Source organism: Entelurus aequoreus, linkage group LG01, assembly GCF_033978785.1.
Source record: "Entelurus aequoreus isolate RoL-2023_Sb linkage group LG01, RoL_Eaeq_v1.1, whole genome shotgun sequence".
Lineage (NCBI taxonomy): Eukaryota > Metazoa > Chordata > Actinopteri > Syngnathiformes > Syngnathidae > Entelurus > Entelurus aequoreus.
The window spans coordinates 70163685-70189560 of record NC_084731.1 but is presented as its reverse complement, the minus strand read 5'-3'; the positions used below and the strand labels follow the sequence as shown (position 1 = coordinate 70189560).

At 40.7% G+C, this 25876-nt stretch overlaps 1 protein-coding gene across 1 annotated transcript in view; it reads left to right on the top strand.

The window, feature by feature from the left end:
• The window catches only part of LOC133648334 (E3 ubiquitin-protein ligase TRIM33-like), a 32696-nt gene extending 7440 nt beyond the window's left edge, over positions 1-25256 (top strand). The window contains exons 4-9 of the mRNA XM_062044368.1: positions 2571-2851; positions 2916-3027; positions 7745-7819; positions 7892-8044; positions 21269-21319; positions 24304-25256. Of these exons, the coding sequence (XP_061900352.1) occupies positions 2571-2851; positions 2916-3027; positions 7745-7819; positions 7892-8044; positions 21269-21319; positions 24304-24525 (894 nt within the window). The 3' untranslated portion in view covers positions 24526-25256. The remainder of the gene's footprint in view (positions 1-2570; positions 2852-2915; positions 3028-7744; positions 7820-7891; positions 8045-21268; positions 21320-24303) is intronic.
• The last annotated feature ends 620 nt before the right edge of the window (positions 25257-25876 follow it).

Sequence of the window (25876 nt, the reverse complement as noted above, 5' to 3'; positions counted from 1 at the left end):
TAGCGCCGTTGTAGAGAGCTGCGCTGGTAGCTTTATTGTACAGATGTTGAATGACTGACAAGGTTAGGACTGATGTTGTATTTCCTCATGGTGACCCACAGTGCAGCATGCCATACCCGGTCAAAGGCTTTCTTAAAGTCTACAAACACATGGTCAATCAATCAATCAATTATATTTTATATAGCGCTTTTCTCTAGTGACTCAAAGCGCTTTACATAGTGAAACCCAATATCTAAGTTACATTTAAACCAGTGTGGGTGGCACTGAGAGCAGGTGGGTAAAGTGTCTTGCCCAAGGACACAACGGCAGTGACTAGGATGGCGGAAGCGGGGATCGAACCTGCAACTCTCAAGTTGCTGGCACGGCCGCTCTACCAACCGAGCTATACCGCCCCGGTAAAGGTGTTGTTGATGCTGCAGGTGTCTCTCACAAATGATTCTCAAGTTGAAAATCTGTTCTGTGGTGCTCCCCCCTGCTCTAAATCCAGCCTGTTCTTCAGCTATGATCAGTTCAGCTTGGGGTTTTAACCTATTTAGTATTATTTTCAGTAGGACTTTGCTGGAATGGCTAATAAGACTGATGGTGCGGTAGTTTTGGCACAGTTGGAGATTGCCTTTTTTCGGAAGTGTGATGATAAGTGACTGGGTCCATGATGTAGGCCACTCACCACTCTGCCAGATTTTGTTGCACAGGATGGTGAGGGTGTCGATCATGGCTTCTCCCCCTGCTTGTACGAGCTCAGCTGGGATGTTGTCCACTCCGGCTGCTTTTCCTTTTTTCAGTGCTCGGATTGCTGCCTCAACTTCTTCACGGAGGATGGGGAGTGTATCTTCATCCTCTGTGGATTGAGGACATGTCAGGATTGTTGGATCTCAGCTTGCCATGTGGTTGTAGAGCTCATAGCAGTATTCTGTCCACCTGTCTAGGATCTTCTGTTCTTCCGCTAGGCTTTCACCGGTCTTGCTCTGGATTGCAGAGACTCTGGTTTGTTTTGCTCTTGTTAGCTCCTTAACAGTTTGACTGTTAAGGAGACTTTTATCCCACATATTAAAAATGTTACAAAAAGAGGTTTCTATCATCTTAAGAACATAGCTAATGTACGCTTGTATTTACTGTCCTTTAGACTACTGTAACGCTCTCTGGCCTTCCCAAAAAGAATATCAGAAGTCTACAATTATTACAAAACTCAGCTGCACGCGTGCTGACGAGGACCAGAGGGCGGGAGCATATTACACCAGTTTTAAAGTTGCTGCATTGGCCTGTCCGCTTCACGGTGGATTTTAAAGTACTATCATTAGTTTTTAAAAGTCTGCCCTGTTATCTATCTGGCCTGCTTTTACCGTATCAACTCTCGCAGATGCTTAGGTCTTTTATCTTTACCAAGTAGCAAAACAAAGACGAAGCAGCACTTAGTAAAAAAGTTCAGTTCCCCCTAAAACACGCAACATACAGTAATGGTCAAAAGTTGACATACACTTGTAAAGAACATAATGTCATGGCTGTCTTGAGTTTCCAATAATTTCAACAACTTTTATTTTTCTGGGATAGAGTGATTGGAGCACAGACTTGTTGGTCACAAAAAACATTCATGAAATGTGGTTCTTTTATGAATTTATTATGGGTCTACTTAAAATGTGAGCTAATCTGCTGGGTCAAAAGTATACATACAGCAATTTTAATATTTGCTTACATGTCCCTTGGCAAGTTTCACTGCAATAAGGCGCTTTTGGTAGCCATCCACAAGCTTCTGGTAGTATTTTTGACCACTCTTGACAAAATTAGTGCAGTTCAGCTAAATGTATTGGTTTTCTGACATGGACTTGTTTCTTCATTATTGTCCACACATTTAAGTCAAGACTTTGGGAAGGCCATTCTAAAACCTTCATTCTAGTCTGATTTAGCCATTTCTTTACCACTTCTGACGTATGTTTGGGGTCATTGTCCTGTTGGAACACCCAACTGCGCCCAAGACCCAACCTCTGGGCTAATGATTTTAGGTCGTCCTGAAGAATTTGGAGGTAATCCTCCTTTTTCATTGTCCCATTTACTCTGTAAAGCACCAGTTCCATTGGCAGCAAAACAGGCCCAGAGCAAAATACTACCACCAACATGGTTGATGGTAGACATGGTGTTTCTGGGATTAAATACCTCACATTTTCTCCTCCAAACATATTGCTGGGTATTGTGGCCAAACAGCTCAATTTTTGTTTCATCTGACATCACATGGTCAAAGACAAGACCTTCTGGAGGAAAGTTCTGTGGTCAACTTTTGACCACGACTGTATCTGACCTGCTTTTACCATATCAACCCTCGCAGATCCTGAGGTATTTTACCTTTACCAAGTAGCAAAACAAAGACTAAGCAGCACTTAGTAAAAAAAAGTTCAGTTCCCCTTAAAACACACAACGTAGATAATGGTTTGTGGAACATGATTGGCAGGATGTCAGCACCTAAACCACCAGGAAAGTTGATTGCTACCTTCCTGTATGGTCACATCTGAAAAGGTGTGACAAAGTCAGTTGTAATAATTAGTTTAATTGTGTATAACATGCTGTAATTGTCCCCACAGATAAGCGGTGCTGAGAACACAGCCAAAGGGGGTGGCATCAAAGCAGAGCCTCTGTCTGAGAACTCTTGTCCTGGGCTTAACCGCTGCGGTGCTGCCCCCTCATCCTCCTCCGCTTTGTGCACACAGCTCACCAACGGCAACGCGGCCAAAAGCAAAGAGGACGACCCCAACGAGGACTGGTGCGCCGTTTGCATCAACGGCGGCGACCTGCTGTGCTGCGACCGCTGTCCCAAAGTGTTCCACATGAAATGTCACGTGCCCACCATCAAGATCTTCCCCAAGTGCGTGCTCCCCCTCACAGGACTCTGGGTGGTCTTCCTGTCTTGACTTAGTTTTTTCTCCCAGGGGGGATTTTCTCTGCACATTCTGCCGGAGCATATCGAGTCCGGAGATAGAGTACTGTGACGACAGCAAGAGAGTCAAAAGTGATAAAGTCCTCAATCTCGAGGACCAGAGGGTGAGTAGCACACACTTCCTCTTTGGGAAAAGTCACATGATACGCACACAAACTGTATGCACAGTTCATGTACAGTGGTACAAAATTGGTCAATCCAATAAATCCCAAACACATTTTATAGAGAATACATAGTTTCAACAGGTCCTTAAAAAGCATTAAAAGTCATTGAGAGACTTGGACTTCCTTTTATTGTCATTCAAATTTGAATGACAGATGAGAACGAAATTTTGTTGCATTAGCTGGTTGTAGTGCAGGTTAAAAGACCAATAAGGTGCAGATATAAATAAATAGATTACTGTACAGATAAATATATTGCACTTTTGCATATGCATCCACGTTTATGGATGTATGTTATATTGTCTTTATATTCCAGCCTGTTAATCCGTTTTTGGGGGGAATTGAGGGGATTATTATGATGCGTTGAAGAGTCTTATGGCCTGAGGGAAGAAGCTGTTACAGAACCTGGAGGTTCTGCTACGCAGGCTGCAGAACCTCTTTACAGAGTCCAGCAGTGAAAACAGTCCTTGGTGGGGGTGGGAGGAGTCTCTACAGATTTTAATTAAATGGATTTTGCAATAATTAATGGAATTAAAATGCATTAAATATGGGCCTCAAAGTAGCAGTGTAATGAAAAAACAAGTAGACTTTATATGCTTAATTGTGTTTGATTGTATCCATTAAACCAGGGGTTCTTAAGCTTTTGGACCCTGTGGCCCGACTTTTCCCACTCAAATATTAACACTGAATTAGTCATCTTACTCTTGATTTTCATCCTATTCAATAAATATATCTAACTTACTCACATTTTGACAGGATACACCTTGTCCAGTGACATGAAACAATGTGTTCATCACAAAGATTATTATCAAGGCTTCGGTCAGGCTGTCAATAAAATTAAAGTGCAAATTGAAATACAGCTTCATCACTCTAGTCATAATTTTTGCACTTAAGAAACCTGTCAATACATGTGATTTTTTTATTATTTAATTGTGTGAATGCTAAACATTCACACTATTAGGATTCTACACCAAAAAATATTTTATTATTATTACATATGGGCAATATACAAACCTCTGCCAGCATGTTTCTTGGTTTGGAAAATGCCCTAATTACCCGGAATTACCAGGCATTTCCCCCCATTGAAAAAGAATGGGCAATATACAAACCTCTCCATTTCTCAACCGATGGAACCATTCCAACATCCACACCCTCCATTCACCTTGAACAGTCAAACTACCATTTTCCATGTTCAAAAAAATTCCAGGAATTCCCTGAACTCCCGTTTTTTCAAAGCCCTATTCTCACCTTTTCCTGGAAAGTTTTCACAGTGCACATTTTTCAACCAAATCCAACCATTCCTCCTTCAAAACATTCCTCTTAGTTGGGACAACAAAAGTTTTTTTTTTTTCATACAAATTCCCTGTTTTCTTGAAAATTCCAGGAATTCCAAAATACCAATTCTCAACTCAAACTGTTACTACGTCAACATTTTTAAATCGGTTCGAAAACTCCCAACACCAACCCATTCATATCATCTAGGACAATTGTGCTAATATCAATTCTTTCTAAATTGTTCGCATTTTTTAAACCCGGTTCTGACCTTTAAAGGCCTACTGAAACCCACTACTACCGACCACGCAGTCTGATAGTTTATATATCAATGATGAAATCTTAACATTGCAACACATGCCAATACGGCCGGGTTAACTTATAAAGTGCAATTTTAATTTTCCCGCTAAACTTCCGGTTGAAAACGTCTTTGTATGATGACGTATGCGAGTGACGTCACTAGTTAAACGGAAGTATTGGTACACCTTTGAATCCAATACAAAAAAGCTCTGTTTTCATCTCAAAATTCCACAGTATTCTGGACATCTGTGTTGGTGAATCTTTTGCAATTTGTTTAATGAACAATGAAGACTGCAAAGAAGAAAGTTGTAGGTGGGATCGGTGTATTAGCGGCTGGCTGTAGCAACACAACCAGGAGGACTTTGACTTGGATAGCAGACGCGCTAGCCGACGCTAGCCAACGCTAGCCGACGCTAGCCGACGCTAGCCGCACGGATGATCGGGTGAAGTCCTTCGTCCTTCCGTCAATCGCTGGAACGCAGGTGAGCACGGGTGTTGATGAGCAGATGAGGGCTGGCTGGCGTAGGTGGAGCGCTAATGTTTTTATCATAGCTCTGTGAGGTCCGGTTGCTAAGTTAGCTTCAATGGCGTCGTTAGCAACAGCATTGTTAATCTTCGCCAAGCTGGAAAGCATTAACCGTGTATTTACATGTCCAGGGTTTAATAGTATTGTTGATTTTTTGTCATTTTTCCAGTCAGGGGTTTATTTCGTCTGTTTATATCTGCATTTGAGCCCGATGCTATCACGTTAGCTCCGTAGCTAAAGTGTTTCACCGATGTTTTGTCGTGGAGATAAAAGTCACTGTGAATGTTCATTTCCTGTTCTCGACTCTCATTTTCAAGAGGATATAGTATCCGAGGTGGTTTAAAATGCAAATCCGTGATCCACAATAGAAAAAGGAAAAAGTGTGGAATCCAATGAACCCTTGTACCTAAGTTACGGTCAGAGCGAAAAAAGATACGTCCTGCACTGGACTATACGTCCTGCACTGCACTATAGTCCTTCACTCTCACTTTCCTCATCCACAAATTGTTCATCCTCGCTCAAATTAATGGGGTAATCGTCGATTTCTCGGTCCGAATCTCTCTCGCTGCTGGTGTAAACAAAAGGGAAATGTGAGCAGCACTCCAGCTTGTGATGTCACGCTACTTCCGGTAGGGGCAAGGCTTTTTTTTATCAGCGACCAAAAGTTGCGAACTTTATCGTCGTTCTCTACTAAATCCTTTCAGCAAAAATATGGCAATATCGCGAAATGATCAAGTATGACACATAGAATGGATCTGCTATCCCCGTTTAAATAAAAAAAATTCATTTCAGTAGGCCTTTAAACCATCCACACACTACTTTTTTGAGATATCAAACGCAAAACATGATTTCCCTTTCCCCAAATTCCCGGTTTTCCCAGAATTTCCCCCCATTGACAATGAATGGGCAATATACAAACTTCTGCCAGCATGTTTCCAGGTTCGGAAAATTCCCTGATTACCCTGAATTCCCAGGAATTTCCCCCCATTGAAAATTAATGGGCAATATACAAACTTCCACATTTCTCAACCGATTCGAACCGTTCCAACATCCACACACTCCACTCACCTTCGACAGTCAAACTACCATTTAACATGTTACAAAAAATTCCAGGAATTCCCAGAACTCCTGGTTTTCCAAAGCCGTTTTCACCTTTTCCTGAAAAGTTTTCACAGTGCACATTTTTCAACCAAATCCAACAATTCCGCCATCAAAACATTCCTCTTAGTTGGGATAACAAAAGTAATTTTTTTTTTTCATACAAATTCCGTGTTTTGTCAAATTCTGGGAATTCCAAAATACCAATTCTCAACTCAAACTGTTACTATGTCAACATTTTTAAACCGATTCGAAAACTTCCAACACCAACCCATTCATATCATCTAGGACAATTGTGCTAATATCAATACTTTTATAAATTCCCGGTTTTCCCGAAATTCCCAAATTTCCAGGAAATTGCCATTCAAATGAATGGACACATTCATAGTTCTACAATGCCCTAAATTCTCAAAATGTTTCGCATTTTTTAAACCTGGTCCTGACCATTAAACCACTCACACACTATACTTTTCCGAGATATCAAACGCAAAACATGATTTCCCTTTCCCCAAATTCCCGGTTTTCCCGGTATTTCTCCAGATTGACAATGAATGAGCAATCTACAAACTTCTCCATATCCCACATTTCTCAACCAATTGGAACCGTTCCAACATCCACTCACTCCATTCACCTTAGACAGTGAAACTGCCTTTTCCATGTTCAAAAAAATTCCAGTAATTCCCAGAACACCCGGTTTTCCAAAGCCCTATGTTCACCTTTTCCTGGAAATTTTCCCAGTCAACATTTTTCAACCAATTCCAACCATTCTGCCTTCAAAACATTCCTCTTAGTTGGGACAACAAAAGTAGTTTTTTTTTCATATAAATTCCCTGTTTTCTTGAAAATTCCAGGAATTCTAAAATACTCAAACTGTTACTACGTCAACATTTTTAAACCGGTTGGAAAACTTCCAACACTAACCCATTAATATCATCTAGGACAATTGTGCTAATATCAATACTTTCATTAATTCCCGGTTTTCAAATTCCCAGGAAATTCCTATTCGAATAAATAAACACATTCATAGTTTTGCAATGTCCTAAATGCTCTACATTTTTCACATTTTATAAACTCTGTTCCTACCTTTAAACCATGCACACGCTCTACTTTTCTGAGATATCGAACGCAAAACATGTTTACCCTTTCCCAAAAGTCCCGGTTTTCCCAGAATTTCTACCCATTAACAATGAATGGGCAATATACAAACTTCTGCCAGCATGCTTCCCGGTTAAAAAAATTCCCTGATTACCTGGAATTACTAGGAATTTCCCCCCCTTGGAAAATGGATGGGCAATATATACAAACCTACATAGCACACATTTCTCAACCGATTGGAACCGTTCCAACATCCACACACTCCACTCACCCTGGACATTCAAGCATTTCAGTTCTGCTCACGCGTATCGACGGTGTGGCTACTGGAATTGCAAATTGTCATTGCTCATGACCTTCTTACATCTGCAGCGGTGTGAGCGCCTCCTGCTGTACATCTTCTGTCACGAGCTCAGCGTGGGCTTCAGGGAGCCCGTCCCCAGCTCTGTGAGTAACACAAACACACAGTTTACTCTGTTCACGTACATACTGAAGGTGTTTTCTCATCCGCTGATTCAGGTGCCAAACTACTACCGAATCATCAAGAACCCCATGGACCTGACTAAGGTGAAGAGAAAGCTGCAGCTGCGCAGCTCCCAGGACTACAGCACCATCCAGGATTTTGTGTCTGACATGCGCTTGGTCTTCAAAAACTGTGCAAAGTACAACGAGGTGAGCGGCATGACTTTCTTTGGCCTGCTCGGGGAATGACGTCGTGTGTGTGTGTGTGTGTGTGTGTGTGTGTGTGTGTGTGTGTGTGTGTGTGTGTGTGTGTGTGTGTGTGTGTGTGTGTGTGTGTGTGTGTGTGTGTGTGTGTGTGTGTGTGTGTGTGTGTGTGTGTGTGTGTGTGTGTGTGTGTGTGTGTGTGTGTGTGTGTGTGTGTGTGTGTGTGTGTGTGTGTGTGTGTGTGTGCGCGTGTGAGCGTGTGAGTGAGCGTGTGCATGACACGCATGACGCAGTGATCAGTAGGAGTGTAACGGGACCCTATGGCGGGTTGATAGGTACCTTGGTTTTAGGGTGGTAGTAAGGAAAACAAACCTAACACATACAACTGCTAAACATTTATGTCAAAAACAACTTCAAAACTCATGTAAACTTACTGTATTTTCCGCACTATAAGGCGCACCTAAAAACCTCCAATTTTGTCAAAAGCTGACAGTGCGCCTTATAATCCGGTGCGCCTTATATATGGACCAATATTGAGCCTCCAACAGGTAAAAGTGTCAATCAATCAATCAATCGCAACTACGGTAAGCAGCCGCCGACTTCATTTTCCCCCGTAGAAGAAGAAGAAGCGCGCGGTGCATGCTGGGATATATGACTGCGCGAAGCGTGCCGTTTCATTTCCATTCGTTTGTTTATGTAAAGACCCCAAAATGGCTCCTATTAAGAGACACTCTTACGACGCAGAGTTTAAACTTAAGACGTCAGAATGCTGGTTTGTAATCTATTAATAAAGTTTGACTGACCTATCTGACTGTTTTGTTGACATTCCCTTTAGCGCAGCTTCATCTAATGGATGCATAACGTAACCCCAGCCTCTACTGTAGCGTCAATTCTACGCGCCTTATAGTGCAGTGCGCCTTATAATGCGGTGCGCCTTATATATGAACAAAGTTTTAAAATATGCCATTCATTAAAGGTGCGCTTTATAATCCGGTGCGCCTTGTAGTGCGGAAAATACGGTATATAAAACTAGCTAAGCACTTTGAGAGCGCATACCACCTCCAGACCTTATCACCCAATAGTTAAAAATCCTGAATCCACACCAAAGTCAGGATCAACCCCCAAAATGTAATCGCTTGTTTCTGACATTTCCTAAAAATGTCAGCAAAATCTTCCCAAAAGTGTTTGAGCTAAGTCGCTAACCAGCACAGACAAATGCAAGTAAATGCCCCTGCCGGAGGTAATTGACAGGAAATGTCACTTCCAAACATAACACAAGAGGGTTCACTCTGGAGATATAACGATAAACTGTATAATGATAAACCGCATACAACTTCCCACGGTTAGTATTGCCATTTTAAATTAATATTAAATAGTGGTTAAAGTGTCCGCCCTGAGATCGGTAGGTTGTGAGTTTGGCCAAGTCATACCAAAGACTATAAAAATGGGACCCATTACCTCCCTGCTTGGCACTCAGCATCAAGAGTTGGAAGTCACCGCTGCTGCCCACTGCTCCCCTCACCTCCCAGGGGGTGAACAAGGGGATGGGTCAAATGCAGAGGACAAATTTCACCACACCTACTGTGTGTATGACAATCATTGGTACTTTAACTTTAACTTTAATGCGCACAAAATTTGTTGAACCCTCGCCTCAGCCGCAGGTACTCGCTGTTCCTCTTGCCTGAACTGTGCACTGAGTTGTAAGACAGGGAGACGATCAGGAGCACGGAAACAAGCTCACTAGTTAGCATAGTTAGCATCATCTAGCTAACTTACTTGTTTTCGCCCGCGTTCGATCTCTTAACCATAAAGTTGACGGCTTTCTACTTTGCTGTGAATCATATTTGGATGATTACAATCCCAACCAGTTGTAGTTGTAGAGTATTTATTAGTAGCTAGCGAGAATATATATTTTTGACGTGACAAATGTAAACAGAGGTCACAGCACAGGAAGTATATTACCTGAGGGGGCGTGGCTACAGGATAGAGTTGCCAACAATTTCTGACTTCTTTGCATGCTTATGATATAATTTGACATTTTTAATGATAATAATGTTAGTAATTTTTCTGTGGCAGATGACATGGGACATATAAGTGTCAAAATGACAGCCAAAAGAGGTTGGTAGTTGAGAATAAATCTAAAGGTAAAATATTGTGTAGAAATGCACCCAATTGCAGGACATGTAGTCTTGATTTTCTATGTTTTCTTTCTTCAGGGCTTGCATGGCAGCACTTTGTACCGATAGACCTTTTCCACTTTTTTTGGTCAATTTTCCTCTTTTTTTTGTAGATTTTCCTCTTTTTTGTCTCAAACGGTGCTCCATGTCTGTACTGGAGAAGCAAATAGCACTAGCTAGCTTATATGCTAACCTGAATACAAGAGACATTAAAGGGGAACTGCACTTTTTGTGGAACGATTTGTTGGAATCGTTCACAATCCTTATGAAAGACATGACAATTTTTTTTTTTAATCCTGAATACTAATTAATGCGATCAAAAGCCCACTTACAATGGAGCCTATCGGAGCCGTTCAGTTCTGCCTATAAAGCCCTTAAAAAACATCCAAACACCTCCATTAGGGTTTTGTATACATGTCAGTATATATGTAATGTAGTAACATTTATAATAACATTTGATATTTACGTATATTTATAATTTCAAAAACGCATCACAAAGTTTGCTCTTTTTTTTGTTCTTCATCACTGATTATTACTCACTGCAGACTTTGAGATCCAACAAACATAATACAACTTCACTTACTGTACAATGTCTGCTGTCATTAGGATGCCGACTGGTAGGATTTTCATATAATCCCGTTTAGATGAAGAATGTCTCATAATCCTCGTGAAGAAACGGGGGGCACAACCAGGCATCTTTTCGTGTCGTTCTGGCCATTTTCGGGTCCTAAGTGGCTGTCAAAGTGTGCCAACTTGTCGGAATAACTACTCAGACTTCTTCTGTCCAGGTGAGAGGCATGATTTATGATCTAGAATAAACTTACAGGGAGCGAGGAAGCAGCAGACACTCGATGATGTAAACATAGGCACACCCGGAAGTGATAATGGCGCCGCTATAAAAAGTTAATCTGCCTTAGCGCTTATAATAACAAAATCACTAATACTTGTTAATATTCAAGTCACCAAATGTAAAAATGGAGTATTGTTGGCGCATTTTAAATGGTTATTTTTATTGGATTTTATGGGCGGAATAGTGGAGCCCCCATTGGCTCAGCTGTAAGCAAACTTCTATTTATGTTTATTTAATATTCAAAATGCATTTTAGAAAATCCATCTGTCGCCATGTCGCTCATAATGATTGTGAAAGATAGGCAAAATTTCACAAAAAAGTGCAGTTCCCCTTTAACCTCTTTCCCCATTAAATAAACATACACCAATATAAACTTCTATAAACACTTACTGTCTGAGCAACTAAGATGTTAGAAAAGAGTGTCGTTCTATACTGCAAGCATTACGACAACAGGAAGTGAAATTGCGTGACGTCACATAAACCGTTTTTTTCTCTTCATTATTTGAAAAACAAGCTTTTATAAATTCAAACGGAATACGATAAACATATTCAAAAACTCAAAAAGAAAAATAATAAGGCTCTTAAGACTCCCAAACAATATTATTATATGACATATTACTAAGTGTATTGCGCAACTATTTATTTATTGTATTACATTTTTTTAAATAAAACCTGGTTATAAGTGTATAAGTACTTTTTGAGCACATTCTGCATTTCTGTGACAACAATGTGTTTAAGTACCTATTGAGCACATTCTACAGTACTGCGATGATAATGTTAAAATACTTATTGAGCTCATTCTACAGTACTGTGACGATAATGTGTTTAAGTAATTTTGAGGACATTCTAAAATACTGTGATGATAATGTGTTTAAGTACTTTTTGAGCACGTTCTACAATACTGTAATGATGTGTACACATACTTTTTGAGCACATTCTACAGAACTGTGACGATAATGTAAAGTACTTTTTGAGCATGTACTACAGTACTGTGACAATAACGCTAATTCTGGTCACTTTAGTGACAATAACGTGATGTCGTTACATCCCTAGTTCACTCTATGCGTAGGTCTCAGCAGCTGACTTCTTTTGTTCTTCACTGAAATTAAATCAAAGGACTCTTGTCAGTCGTTCACTCTCTTTGTCTCTGTGGGTGGAGGCGGGGCTGGTGCATTACCATACACACACACACACAAATAAGAAGAATCTAATCACTTGTTCCTTATCCTGCTTCTGACATTTCCTGAAGGTGTCGAGAGAATCTGACCATAGCTTTTTCACTTGTGTTGCTAACTAACTAAGGGTCCTATTAATGCGCTGAAGTGGGAAAAATAGTGCGCAATTGCGCCCTTGAATGCAATGAACGCCACACTTAATTTAAAAGAGACTCTCAGGCCCCGTTTACTCTAAGCCGGATAAGGTTATCCAGGGTAAATCACACCTAACCTTATCCGTGTCCACACGCAACAATGCCACCGCTTAAGACCCCCGACCCCCTCCGTCCGCCGGCGCAACGTGACCTAGTACGCATGCGCGGAAAATGCGCACGTCATAGTCATCTCCAGTGTTGCTTTGTGTGCAAGTTCTTAAATTTAACTTATCTGAACAATATCCAGTGTTGTGGTATTTCAATTAACTGGAATCCAGTGTGCTGTGGGGCCCTATTGTAGTGAATCACACCTGAGACATCATAAATTAATCAAATCTTTAGTAGACATGTAAACAATGTGATAAAGAACATTTAACATTAATCAAACTAGGGATGTAGATATCTGGTCAGGACACTCCTCACTCTTTTTCCTTCACCTTCATTGTCCATTCCTTTTTGGTGACTTTATATACTCTGGACCTAGACGTTGAGTCTGCGACATACATGGCGGACAATAACTGATACAGTCTGCTTTGCCAGTCCAAAAGCGTTCACTGTTGCCACTCTGATCACAAAGCAAAAATTGTTACGCAACCACAGAGGAAGGGGACATCCTGGGACTAACCGATGCTGGATACAACGATTTCATCCGTGATCAGTGAACTTGGACTATTTATTGGAAATTAATATTTAACGTAGCGTATATCAACTGTCACTAGACCTGGACCGATACTCCATAAGTCAATTCATCGAACGATATGTGAAAATTAACTGTGTACCTTTGCCAGCCAGAGCATCTATTTTTGTTAGGGGCTGTAATAAAAAAAAAAAAATTATTAAAAAAACCTGATTTGTAACCACACGTTGATAAAACTGTGGACCGACTGGCTAGCTAGCTCGCTTAAATGTTAACATAAAAGCAAGGGACACAAACATCCTTTCTTTTGACTTGTGTTGCTAACTAACTACGTTGTCGTTTCCCCAGTAAAGAAACGTCATAACCCAATTTAAACTTGTGTAAACACATAACTTTGTAAACAACTAAGATACAGTATAACATTAAACATGCTGTTTAGAAAAAGGACTCGATTTGACCTTTACCGCAGCAGTTCAGCGTCTCGTGGAAGACATTATAACATTAAACATGCTGTTTAATGTTATACAATGCCCTAAATTCTCAAAAGTGTTTGCATTTTTTAAACCCGATTCCGACCTTTAAACCATCCACACACTATACTCTTCTGAGATATCAAAACAAAACATGATTTCCCTTTCCCCAAATTCCCGGTTTTCCCAGAATTTCTCCCCATTGACAATGAATGGGCAATATACAAACTTCTGCCAGCATGTTTTCCGGTTTGGAAAATTCTCTGATTACCCGGAATTACCAGGACTTTTCCCCCATTGAAAATGAATGGGCAATATACAAACCTCTCCATATCCAACATTTCTCAACCGATTCGAACCGTTCCAACATCCACACACTCCACTCACCTTGGACAGTCAAACTACCATTTTCCATGTTCAAGAAAATTCCAGGAATTCCCTGAACCCCCGGTTTTCCAAAGCTCTATTTTTACCTTTTCCTGGAAAGTTTTCACAGTGCACATTTTTCAACCAAATCCAACCATTACACCTTGAAAACATTCCTCTTAGTTGGGAGAACAAAAGCTAGGTTTTTTTTCATACAAATTCCCCGTTTTCTCAAATTCCAGGAATTCCGAAATAACAATTCTCAACTCAAACTGTTACTATGTCAACATTTCTAAACCGATTCGAAAACTTCCAACACCAACCCATTCATATCATCTAGAACAATAGTGCTAATATCAATACTTTCATTAATTCCCGGTTTCCCCAAAATTCCAGGAAATTCCCATTCAAATTAATTGACACAGTCATAGTTCTACAATGCCCTATATCCTCAAAATTGTTCGCATTTTTTAAACCCGTCACTAGACCAGTTCCAATATTTCATAAGTCAATTCATCGAACGATATGTGAAAATGAACAGTGTACCTTTGCCAGCCTGTGCATCTATTCTTGTTAGGGGCTGCAAGAAGAGCACTTGCGAGTATTCAAATAAAATGATTTTAAAAAAACGTGATTTGTAACCACACGTTGATAAAACTTTGGACCGACTGGCTTTAGCTTGCTAGCTAGCTTAAATGTTAACATGAAAACAAGGGACATTAGTGTCTTTTCCCAGTAAAGAAACATTGATTGATTGATTGAAACTTTTATTAGTAGATTGCACAGTGCAGTACATATTCCGTACAATTGACCACTAAATGGTAGCACCCGAATAAGTTGCCTGGAGGTGTTCTTTTAGTGCGGTTTTGAAGTGGGATAGAGATGCCCTTTCTTTTACACCTGTTGGGAGTGCATTCCATATTGATGTGGCATAGAAAGAGAATGAGTTAAGACCTCTGTTAGATCGGAATCTGGGTTTAACGTGGTTAGTGGAGCGCCCCCTGGTGTTGTGGTTCTGGCGGTCATTTACGTTAAGGAAGTAGTTTGACATGTACTTCGTCACTGACTTTCTTAAGGTTGATGTGGGACCCAAATAGGATGGATTCCGTTTTACTCAAGTGTATGGATAGCTTGTTGTCAGCGAGCCAGGTGCAAATTCTACAGAGTTCAGCACTGAGGATTTTCTCCACCTGTGACTTGTACTTGTCGGATACCAGCAGGGCCGAGTCATCAGCAAACAAGAACAATTCACAGTCGCATGCTGATGACATGTAGTTTATGTATATTAGGAACAGTAAAGGCCCTAATATACTGCCTTGGGGCACTCCACAGCTTACTGAGAGGGGGGACACGGTGCCGTTCACCTCTACCACCTGTTTCCTCCCCTCCAAGTAAGATTGCATCCAGCTCCATGAGGTTTTATCAAATCCGATTGCTCTGATCTTATCCAACAGTATAGCATCATAACCCAATTTACACTTGTGTAAACACATTACTTTCTAAACAACTAAGATACAGTATTACATTATAAACATGCTGTTTTGACACAAAGTGATCGATATAAACTCCCCAGTGTCAAGTTGAAACAGACTATATAGACAGACAGGATATATTTTATGTTCAGCAGGAAGTGACGCAAAAACCAGAAGTTTAAAAAAAAATTAACAAATTAAAATGGAAGAAGATAAACATAATTGAACACACACATACAAATAATATGGCTCTTATAAAGCCAGAACAATATTTCATGTTTACTCTGCCAAGAAAGTACTTTGTGTGTCTATTGACTTAGTTAATTATTTTTTTTAAATACAACTTGGTTAAAGTATTTGATTGTGTGCATAATTTTGGTCACAATAACTTTATTTAGCCATTTTATTTGTTTTGGTTGTGTATATTTGAGCTCTGTAGTCTCGGTAGAGTCCTTGAGGGTTCATAGGAGTTTGCCCAACCAGTCTACATGTGCTTTGTGGACTTGGAGAAGGCATTTGACCAAGGGAAGTCCTGTGGAAAGTGCTCAAGAGAGTACGGGGTATGGGACTCTCCGATTGTGGCGGTCCGCTCCCTGTATGATCGTGTCAGAGCTTGGTCCGCATTGCCGGCCGGCAGTAAGTCGGACCCGTTTTCAGTGAGGGTTGGACTCCGCCAAGGCTGCCCTTTGTCACCAATTCTGTTCATAACTTTTATGGACAGAACTTCTAAGTGCAGTCAGGATGTTGAGGGGATCCGGCTTGGTGGCTGCAGTATTAGGTCTCTGCTTTTTGCAGATTATGTGGTCCTGATGGCTTCAACTGACCAGGATCTTCAGCTCTCACTGGATCGGTTCGCAGCCGAGTGTGAAGCGACTCGGATGAGAATCAGCACCTGCAAGTCCGAGTTCATGGTTCTCGCCCGGAAAAGGGTGGAGTGCCATCTGCGGGTTGGGGAAGAGATCTTGACCCAAATGGAGGAGTTCAAGTACCTCGGGGTCTTGTTCACGAGTGAGGGAAGAATGGATCGTGAGATCGACAGGCGGATCGGTGCGGCGTCTTCAGTAATGCGGACCCTGTATCGATCCGTTGTGGTAAAGAAGGAGCTGAGCCGGAAGGCAAAGCTCTCGATTTACCGGTCGATCTACGTTCCCATCCTCACCTATGGTCATGATATTTGGGTTATGACCGAAAGGACAAGATCACGGGTACAAGCGACTGAAATGAGTTTCCTCCATCTGGTGGCGGGGCTTTTCCTTAGGGTGAGAAGCTCTGTTATTCGGGAGGAGTCGAGAGGAGTCAGATGAGGTGGTTCGGGCATCTAGTCAGGACACCTCCCTGGGGGAGGTACCTATCACATTCCTGACATAATAACGAGATTGGGTCAGGTTATGCTTATTCTCTTTTCCCCACACAAGTTTCTCATTAGCGAGTGGCTTCCAGCAGTAGCGTTCCACAGACCAGGGACACCAAATGAGATGTTTTAATTCCCCAGCCTTCCTATAAATGAACTTTAAGGAATCAATTATTCACACCAGTGAGCTTCAAAGAGTGTAAAGTTTGGCATACTTTTGCAAAGCTCATCTTCCTTTTCACACTGAAGGCAATGACCGCCAAGCATCGCTTAATTTAGAAACTTTTTTTAAAAAATGAAAGCTCCCCCCCCCCCCCCCCCCCAAGGCACAACAACCCTGCCTTTTTTTGAGAAGTCAAAATAAAGGTAATTGGACTAATGGTACCCATTTTTTAGGCCTTTATTTAACCAGGAAAAAATTCCATTGAGATTAAAAAAACAATTTTTCAAGGGAGTCCTGGCAAGAACGTAGGGAGTGAGTGAGTCTTTTGATTTATTTATTTAAATTATTCCACACATTTTAATGTTGGTAAGTGCCGATCTGCACTTACCGAATTCTTTGGACTATCAAGCTCACCGGAATATAAATCACACCCACTACATTTTTGTGAAAAATATGTTTCCATATATTAGTCGCACTGGACTATGAGCCGCAGATATATACATTGTGGAATGAGTTATTTACACAGAAATATTTTATAAATGTTTATTTACATACCTTAATTGTATCATTTACAAAAAGGTAGGGAGCTCACACCACTTTTGTACATCTGCCTGTGTGGGAGACAGCCTTACTCTCTACAAAACTACTTCTTAAGACAGCCTCCATTGTCTTCGCTTCCTTTACTGTAGCAGTGTGGTGCGTTCACTGACACTTGGAAACACGGACTATTACTGTATGTGACCAACTTATTTGGCTGCAAAGATCGATCGAAAAAAGCTTTGATTTCTATTATGTTACCCGTATAATCATTTAAAGAGTGTAACTAATGGAAATAATACAAATAAACCCGGATGGCATGGAACTTGAAGTACGCAAACAGTTTCCACAAAGCCGACGCAATAGAGCACACGTGAGAGCGGTGGCGTGTGGGTGCCGTGAGTGTTTTTATTTATTTATTTCAAAGTGACGATCTGCATTTACCGATTTTCCCAATTATCGAGCTCACAGAGACATAAACCACACTCAGGCTCCAGCAAGGGGGACAAGCGGTAGAAAATGGATGAATATGTTTCCATATATTAGCCGCACTGGACTATAAGCCGCAGATACACTATATTGCCAAAAGTATTTGGCCACCCATTTAAATGATCAGAATCAGGTGTCCTAATCACTTGGCCCGGCCACAGGTGTATGAAATCAAGCACTTAGGCATGGAGACTGTTCCTACAAACATTTGTGATAGAATGAGCCGCTCTCAGGAGCTCAGTGATTTCCAGCGTTGAACTGTCATAGGATGCCACCTGTGCAACAAATCCAGTCATGAAATTTCCTCGGTCCTAAATATTCCAAAGTCAACTTTCGGCTTTATTATAAGAAAATGGAAGAGTTTGGGAACAACAGCAACTCAGCTACGAAGTGGTAGGCCACGTAAACTGACAGGGGGGGGGTCAGCGGATGCTGAAGCGCATAGTGCAAAGACTTTCTGCCACAGCGCTCCAAACTTCATGTGACCTTCCAATTAGCCCACGTACGATACGCAGAGAACTTCATGTAATGGGTTTCCATAGCCAAGCAGCTGCATCTAAGCCATAAATCACCAAAAGCATTGGATGCAGTGGTGTAAAGCACATCACCACTGGACTCTAGGGCAGTGGAGACATGTTCTCTGGAGTGATGAATCACGCTTTTCCATCTGGCAATCTGATGGACGAGTCTGGGTTTGGAGGTTGCCAGTAGAACGGTACATTTCGGACTGCATTGTGCTGAGTGAAATTTGGTAGAAGAGGAATTATGGTGTGGGGTTGTTTTTCAGGAGTTGGGCTTGGCCCCTTAGTTCTAGTTAAAGGAACTTTGAATGCTCCAGGATACCAAACCATTTTGGACAATTCCATGCTCCCAACCTTGTGGGAACAGTTTGGAGCGGGCCCCTTCCTCTTCCAACCTGACTGTGCACAAAACAAGGTCCATAAAGACAATGGATGACAGAGTCTGGTGTGGATGAACTTGACTGGCCTGCACAGAGTCCTGACCTGAGCCCGATAGAACATCTCTGGGATGAATTAGAACGGAGACTGAGAGCCAGGCCTTCTCGACCAACAGCAGTGTGTGACCTCACCAATGCGCTTTTGGAAGAATGGTGGAAAATTCCTATAAACACACTCCGCAACCTTGTAGACAGCCTTTCCAGAAGAGTTGAAGCTGTAATAGCTGCAAAAGGTGGACCCACATCATATTGAAGGAATGGGATGGCACTTCAAGTTCATATGTGAGTCAAGGCAGGTGGCCAAATACTTTTGTCAATATAGTGTATATATGTTGTGAAATTAGTTATTCACAGAAAAATATTTTATAAATGTTTATTTATATACCTTAATTGTATAATTTACAAAAACGTAGGAAGCTTACACCACGTTTGGTACAAGTGAGACCGCTTTACTCTCTACAAAACTACTCCAGACAGCCTTGATTGTTTTTGCTCCACTCACTGCAGCAGTGTGGTGCGTTCAGTGACACTTTGGAAACATTGACTCTGGCGTCTGGAGACTATTACTGTATGTGACACATTTATTTGGCTGCAAAGATTGATCAAAGAAAGCTTAGATTTCTATTCTGTTACCTAATTAATCATTTAAAGAGTGTAACTACCGTATTTTTCTGACTATAAGTCGCTCCGGAGTATACGTCGCACCGGCCGAAAATGCACAATAAAGGAAAAGAACATATATACGTCTCACTGGAGTATAAGTCACATTTTTGGGGGAAATATATTTGATAAAATCCAACACCAAGAATAGACATTTGAAAGGCTATTTAAAATAAAGAATAGTGAACAACAGGCTGAATAAGTGTACGTTATATGACGCATAAATAACCAACTGAGAACGTGCCTGGTATGTTAACGCAACACATCATAGCAAGAGTCATTCAAGTAACTATAACATATAGAACATGCTATACGTTTACCATACAATCTGTCACTCCCGATCGCTAAACCCGAGGAAATCTTCCTCCCCGGTGTCGCCTCTGGTATGTCCTTTCTTTCTGCTGCTCGATTGCCGTTCTCTGCTGCATATTTCACTACGTCCAGCTTGTAATTTGCAGTATATGATTTCCTTTTCGGTGCCATTTTTGTTCAGTCCTTCTCAGTTTTTATAAGTTACCGCCAATGTTGATGTGATCCATTTAAATAGCTACGGCGGTAGCATATAGCAGTTAGTATCCCATGACCCACAATGCACTTCTGCCATGACCCTCCCCCGCCGAATTCTTATTGGTTGACGTGTGAGTGACGATTGCTGACGTGTGTGTGACGATTGCTGCCATTTGCTTCGTCTCTTACGCGAATGAGATAAATAATATTATTTGATATTTACAATAATGTGTTAATAATTTCACACATAAATCGCTCCGGAGTATATGTCGTACCCACGGCCAAACTATGAAACAAACTGCGATTTATAATCCGAAAAATACGGTAATGGAAATAATAAAAATAAACCCGGACAGCATGGAACTTGAAGCACACTATAGACGCTATAGAGCACACATGAGAGCGGTGGCGTGTGGGTGCTGTGAATGTTTTTATTTATTTATTTTAATGAATCCACACATTTCAATGTTGATGGTCTGCATTTACCGAATTTTCCAGATTATCGAGTTTACCGGGATATAAACCACACCCACTAAATTATAGTGGGAAATATGGTTCCATATATTAGACGCACAGATACATACATTGTGAAATGAGTTATTTACACAGAAATATTTTATAAATGTTTATTTACATACCTCATTTGTATCATTTACAGACTTTCCCTCTTTTATTCACAACTTTCTCTTCTCACTTCGTGCAAAGACTCCACCGCCAGACAACCTAACTTGATAGTTGACACCGCTCCCGGATTGGCTGTTAGGGTGTCACTCCCACTGATCACTTCCTGCGTTGCTGGGTTAACAGAGAGCGAGTGTTTTGTTCATGCAACCAACCTTGCTTCCATACGTCAGCTTCCTTCTGACAAAGAAGGGATAGAAAAAAAATGTGAATGTTTTATTGAACACAGTTTTTATTGATACCGATTATGTGTCTAACGCGATATATATTGATACCGTTTTATCGCCCAGCCGTAGCCAGCCCAGAGAGTTGAATTGACAGTTTTTAAGATGATGTCGCTAACATTCTTTAAAACACAAAGAAGCCGAAGGAAGACAAGGTTTTGAGGCGTATTTTCCCCCGAAGCTTCGGTTGAACTCCAAATTTCCAACAGCCTTTCTGCTCCTGTTGTATTAACACCAAAAAGCATGTTTGAAAGGAAGTCACCATTTGTCCCCCTGCCACTTGACTTGTCTGTGTTGTAACACTATTGCCCCTTTTTAGATGTCTCGAATAATCCGGGTTTACGATGACGACAAACCCATTAATACACAGGTAAGACAAATGTCCTCCCTCCCTCTCGCTGAGGCTCTAGGAAACTTTGTTTTGATTTGGTCCAGAACAGAAAGATTCACTGCAATACTAGGAGTACTTCCGTCATACCTAGCTTCATTAATAACTGGCGGAAGGAGCAATCTCCTCATTATGCCATCATTATCGTTAGTTACCATCGATAATGGGAAGGAATGAGCTCCGTTTTAGTACATTTTGAATCAGTCATCTATTTATGCCAGGTGGCCAGTTATCAACAATAACTGGCGGAAGGAGCGATCTCCTCATTATAGTCATCAATATCATTAGTTACCATCGATAATGGGAAGGAATGATCTCCATTTTAGTACATTTTGAATCAGTCATCTATTTATGCCAGGTGGCCGGTTATCGACAATAACTGGCGGATGGAAGGATATCGTTGATTTTGTGGCAAAGCCTGTGCATGAGCTTGCTTGCGCATGAGAAACTTTTAGTGTGTGGAATATTTGGAGTGTATTCTCTTTATCTTTGGATGTGGAAGCTGCCTGTTATCGTTAATAACTGGCACGTGGAATGAATACACTGATGTTGACACATGGTGGAGTAGGGATGTAACGATAATGACAACTCCAGATGGTTCGTGTTACCGTTTTAAATCCAAATGATGGACAAATTGTGGTTAACTGCACTGGCGCCGGCTGGCTAGCTTAGATGCTTACATGAAAACAAGAGACATTAACGTCTTTCCCCATTAAGAAAGGACATACCCCAATCTAAACTTGCATAAACACACTACTGTCTAATACAGGAGCACAAAAAAAATCGATTCACGTTCGAATCGCAATTCTTATTCATCCAAAATGACTCATAATTTAAAAAAATCTGTTTAAAAGAACAAATCCATTTTATAGAATCAATTTTTAAAAAGACTGTTTCAGGCCATCTCCATACAACCAGAAAGAACTTTTCTAACCTTTAACCTGTTTTGAAAATGTTTCATTATAATTACTACACCAAATAATCGTTTTGAATCGATTCTGAATGGAATCGTCAGCCCAGTAATTGGACCAAATCGTTAGGTGCCCAAAGATTCACACCTACTGTCTGAACAACCAAGATATTCAATTGTGCACGTAGAACCTACGAGCCTTCTATACTCCGAGGAACACGAAAGGCAGGTGTTTTTACGCTGCGTTCAAGGACCGCTGGACAGAGTAGGACGCCACAACGCCTGCCAGAAATAATAAATAATAGTAATAAATGTTGTTTGTTTCACGCTTGTCAAATGTTAAAGTGCTACAGTACATAGCAATATTTAAAACAATTACAACTTAGCCATTAAAACAGATAAAAAACTAAAGCATAAGAAAACACAAAACATTCAAAATCGTGGCTTTTCTAACCGTTTAGTGGTAAAAAAAAAAAAAAGTACTTGGCCAAAGTATTTCAGTATTTTTTGAGCACATCCAACGATAGCGCTAAAATTACCAGCGCTAAAATTACCAAAATGTTCATACTGTTACATCGTGCTTTTAGTTGGATTATTTTGAGCCATTCCGTTCCTTTGACTCATCATTAATAACTGATGGGAGGAGCAAGTTCATAAATTCAATGACTCTTAAGGTGTGTTTGGGTGAAGCGACGGACCAAAATAAACTTACGACCATGCTAGTAGTCGTCCTCACCACGCTAACACAGTGGCTGTCCAGCTACTGTTTATTTCTACAAGGTCCCCGGTTTATGTTAAGTGGCTGGCGTAAAGCACAGTTGCATTAATTATACGACCCATGCTCACTTACGATGGTAATGGTAATAACTGCCTAATGTGAGTGCACAATGAATCCCACTGTTCACTATTTTGGTTGGGGCGGTGGTGGGCGTGGCTTATCACATCAAGCAGTAAAGCAACAGCGGCTCGCCTGAAAGCCCTGTGAAGCTTGTGTCGCCTACGCCAGAGGCCATTGGCTATGTGCACAGAGCTCCATGACCACGCCCACCATCTACCCAGCCGACATGAAGAAGGTTTTCCTGCACTGCTGCAGCCGGTTGCCTCGTTTCACCTCAGTGGAGTCTAACTCACAGACCACAACACGCTCCTTGGAGTCTTGTTGTATTTTGAGGACAAAAATTAATTTGTTCCGTTTTGGAAACGTGCTGTAGCGTAACAAAATGTGGAAAATGCTTTGAATACTTAAGTTTTTTAAATTTGAATACGTTAGCAAAAATCTCTAAAGTAAATGTTTTCACATCGTCATTATGATGGGGTATTGTGTGTAGAATTTTGAGGGAAAAAAATAATTTATTCAATTTTAGAAGAAGCGTTGTGAATACTTAGTTTTTAAAATTGTAATAAATTTCCAAAAATCTCTAAAATAAACATTTTTGCTTTGTCAGTATGGGGTGTTGTGTGTAGAATTTTGAGGACAAAAATTAATGTATTTCTATTTGGAATAAGGCTGTAACATAAAATGTGAAAAGCCCTTTGAATACTTAGTTGTTTTTTTAATTTTAATACATTTGCAAAAATATCTTTAAAAAAAAACAAAGCTTTCACATTGTCATTATGGGGTGTTTTGTGTAGAATTTAGAGGACAAAAATGAATGTATTCCATTTTGGAATAAGTCTGTACGATAAAAAAATGTGAAAAGCACTAGGAATACTTTTTTAAAATTCAAATACATATGCAAAAATCTCTAAAATAAACGTTTTCACATTGTCCTTATGGGGTATTTTGTGTAGAATGTATTCCATTTTGGAATAAGACTATAGCATAACAAAAGGTGTGACTACTTTTAGATGCACTGTATGTTAGCTGGGTGCATGTAAAGACAGCAGCTGAATGACAACAATCTGTTCATGGAGCCACAGTGAGGAGGGGGCGTGGTCACAGGTGGTCACAGGTGTGTCGGTGTGCTCTGTGCAGCAAGCTCCTGTGGGCACTGATCCTCACTAATCACATCTCATGTGTCTCTTCAACCCATCCTTCACCCCGCCCTCCTTCCAGGAGGGATCAGAGATGGCCATCTCGGGCAAGGCGGTGGGCCTGTACTTTGAGGAGAAGCTGCAGGAGATCTTCCCCGGACAGAACTTCCCCGTCACGGCTGACGACGACATCCCCGAGACGCAGGAGCGGCAGGCGGACGAAACTGAGGACTCCGAGGACGAGTTTATCCAGCCGCGACGCAAACGATTGAAAACGGACGAGAAGTTGGTCCACATCAAGTGAGGACGGACGAGGCGAGGGGGTGGAGGAAAAGAAAACTGTTTTCCTCACATCCCCCCTTTTGTGACAAAAAGGACAAACAGCCTGGAGTGGTTTACTGGCATTTGTAAAAAAATACTACTAATAAAAAAAGACTCAGCAGTTTCATAAAGCTTTCACAACTTGGCTTGTTGGAAGATTTGAAGTGGATTATTTTACAGCAACAAGGACTTCCTTCTTTTCATCCGTACATGACAGCATTGGCGTCATGACCCAGCGTGTAAGGTACAGTGTTTAGTTTTTAGGACCAGGGGGATCCTGTGGAGTGTGTGACCTGATGAAACAAACACCGTGTGCATAAGAGATGAAAATATTCCTGCAGTGTTCCTCATTGGGTGCATCCTCAAAAAAATGCTGTTTTAAAATATATTAAAAGAAAATATATGTCGTGGAGTCGTATATAACTCAATGTGTGCTATGTCCAGCCAATTGACTGGTATTGTCTAAGATGCTTTTCTTGATTGTTTTCAAGCTGCTGGGCCTCCTTTGAAGTCTCCTTGGTCCCTTCCACTGTAAACTACTACTGTTAGAACATTCAAATGTTTTACAAGTTACATTTTTATCTGGTTCCTGTATATGACTGCCAGATATTTTTTTCTTTTATTTTGCTTTCTTGTATTCGCTGGGCTACTGATTGTTTTCATCTTTAATGGCCCCTCTACATATGACGTGAGAAGAAACAATACAGCACCATAGTTTGAAATGCAATTCATTGGCATTATCCTATTGAAGAGTTCCAGTAAGTCATAAAAGTGTCGCGCTAAACAAAGTTATAGCCATCACTTGACGTTGCCAATGTCAACAGAAATGGCTAACAAAGGTAAGCCATTAATATAAGTAAAAGGCAAAAGTTTATAATGTAATGAACAAGATAGTCATCTAATAACGTGCTAAAGTCTTTTATGGAACCCGGAAGTGATTTTAACACGTGACCATAGTAAAAGTGTATAATGTAAACGAACAAGATAGTCCCCTAATAACGTGCTAAAGTCTTTTATGGAACCAGAAAGTTCTTTTAACACGTGACCATAGTAAAAGTGTATCATGTAATGAACAAGATAGTCATCTAATAATGTGCTAAAGTCTTTTATGGAACCAGGAAGTTATTTGAACATGTGACCATAGTAAAAGTGTGTCTTAAAAGGCAAAAGTGTATAATGTAACGAACAAGATAGTCCCCTAATTACGTGCTGAAGTCTTTCATGGAACCAGAAAGTTATTTTAACACCTGACCATAGTAAAAGTGTATCATGTAATGAACAAGATAGTCATCTAATAACGTGCTAAAGTCTTTTATGGAACCAGGAAGTTATTT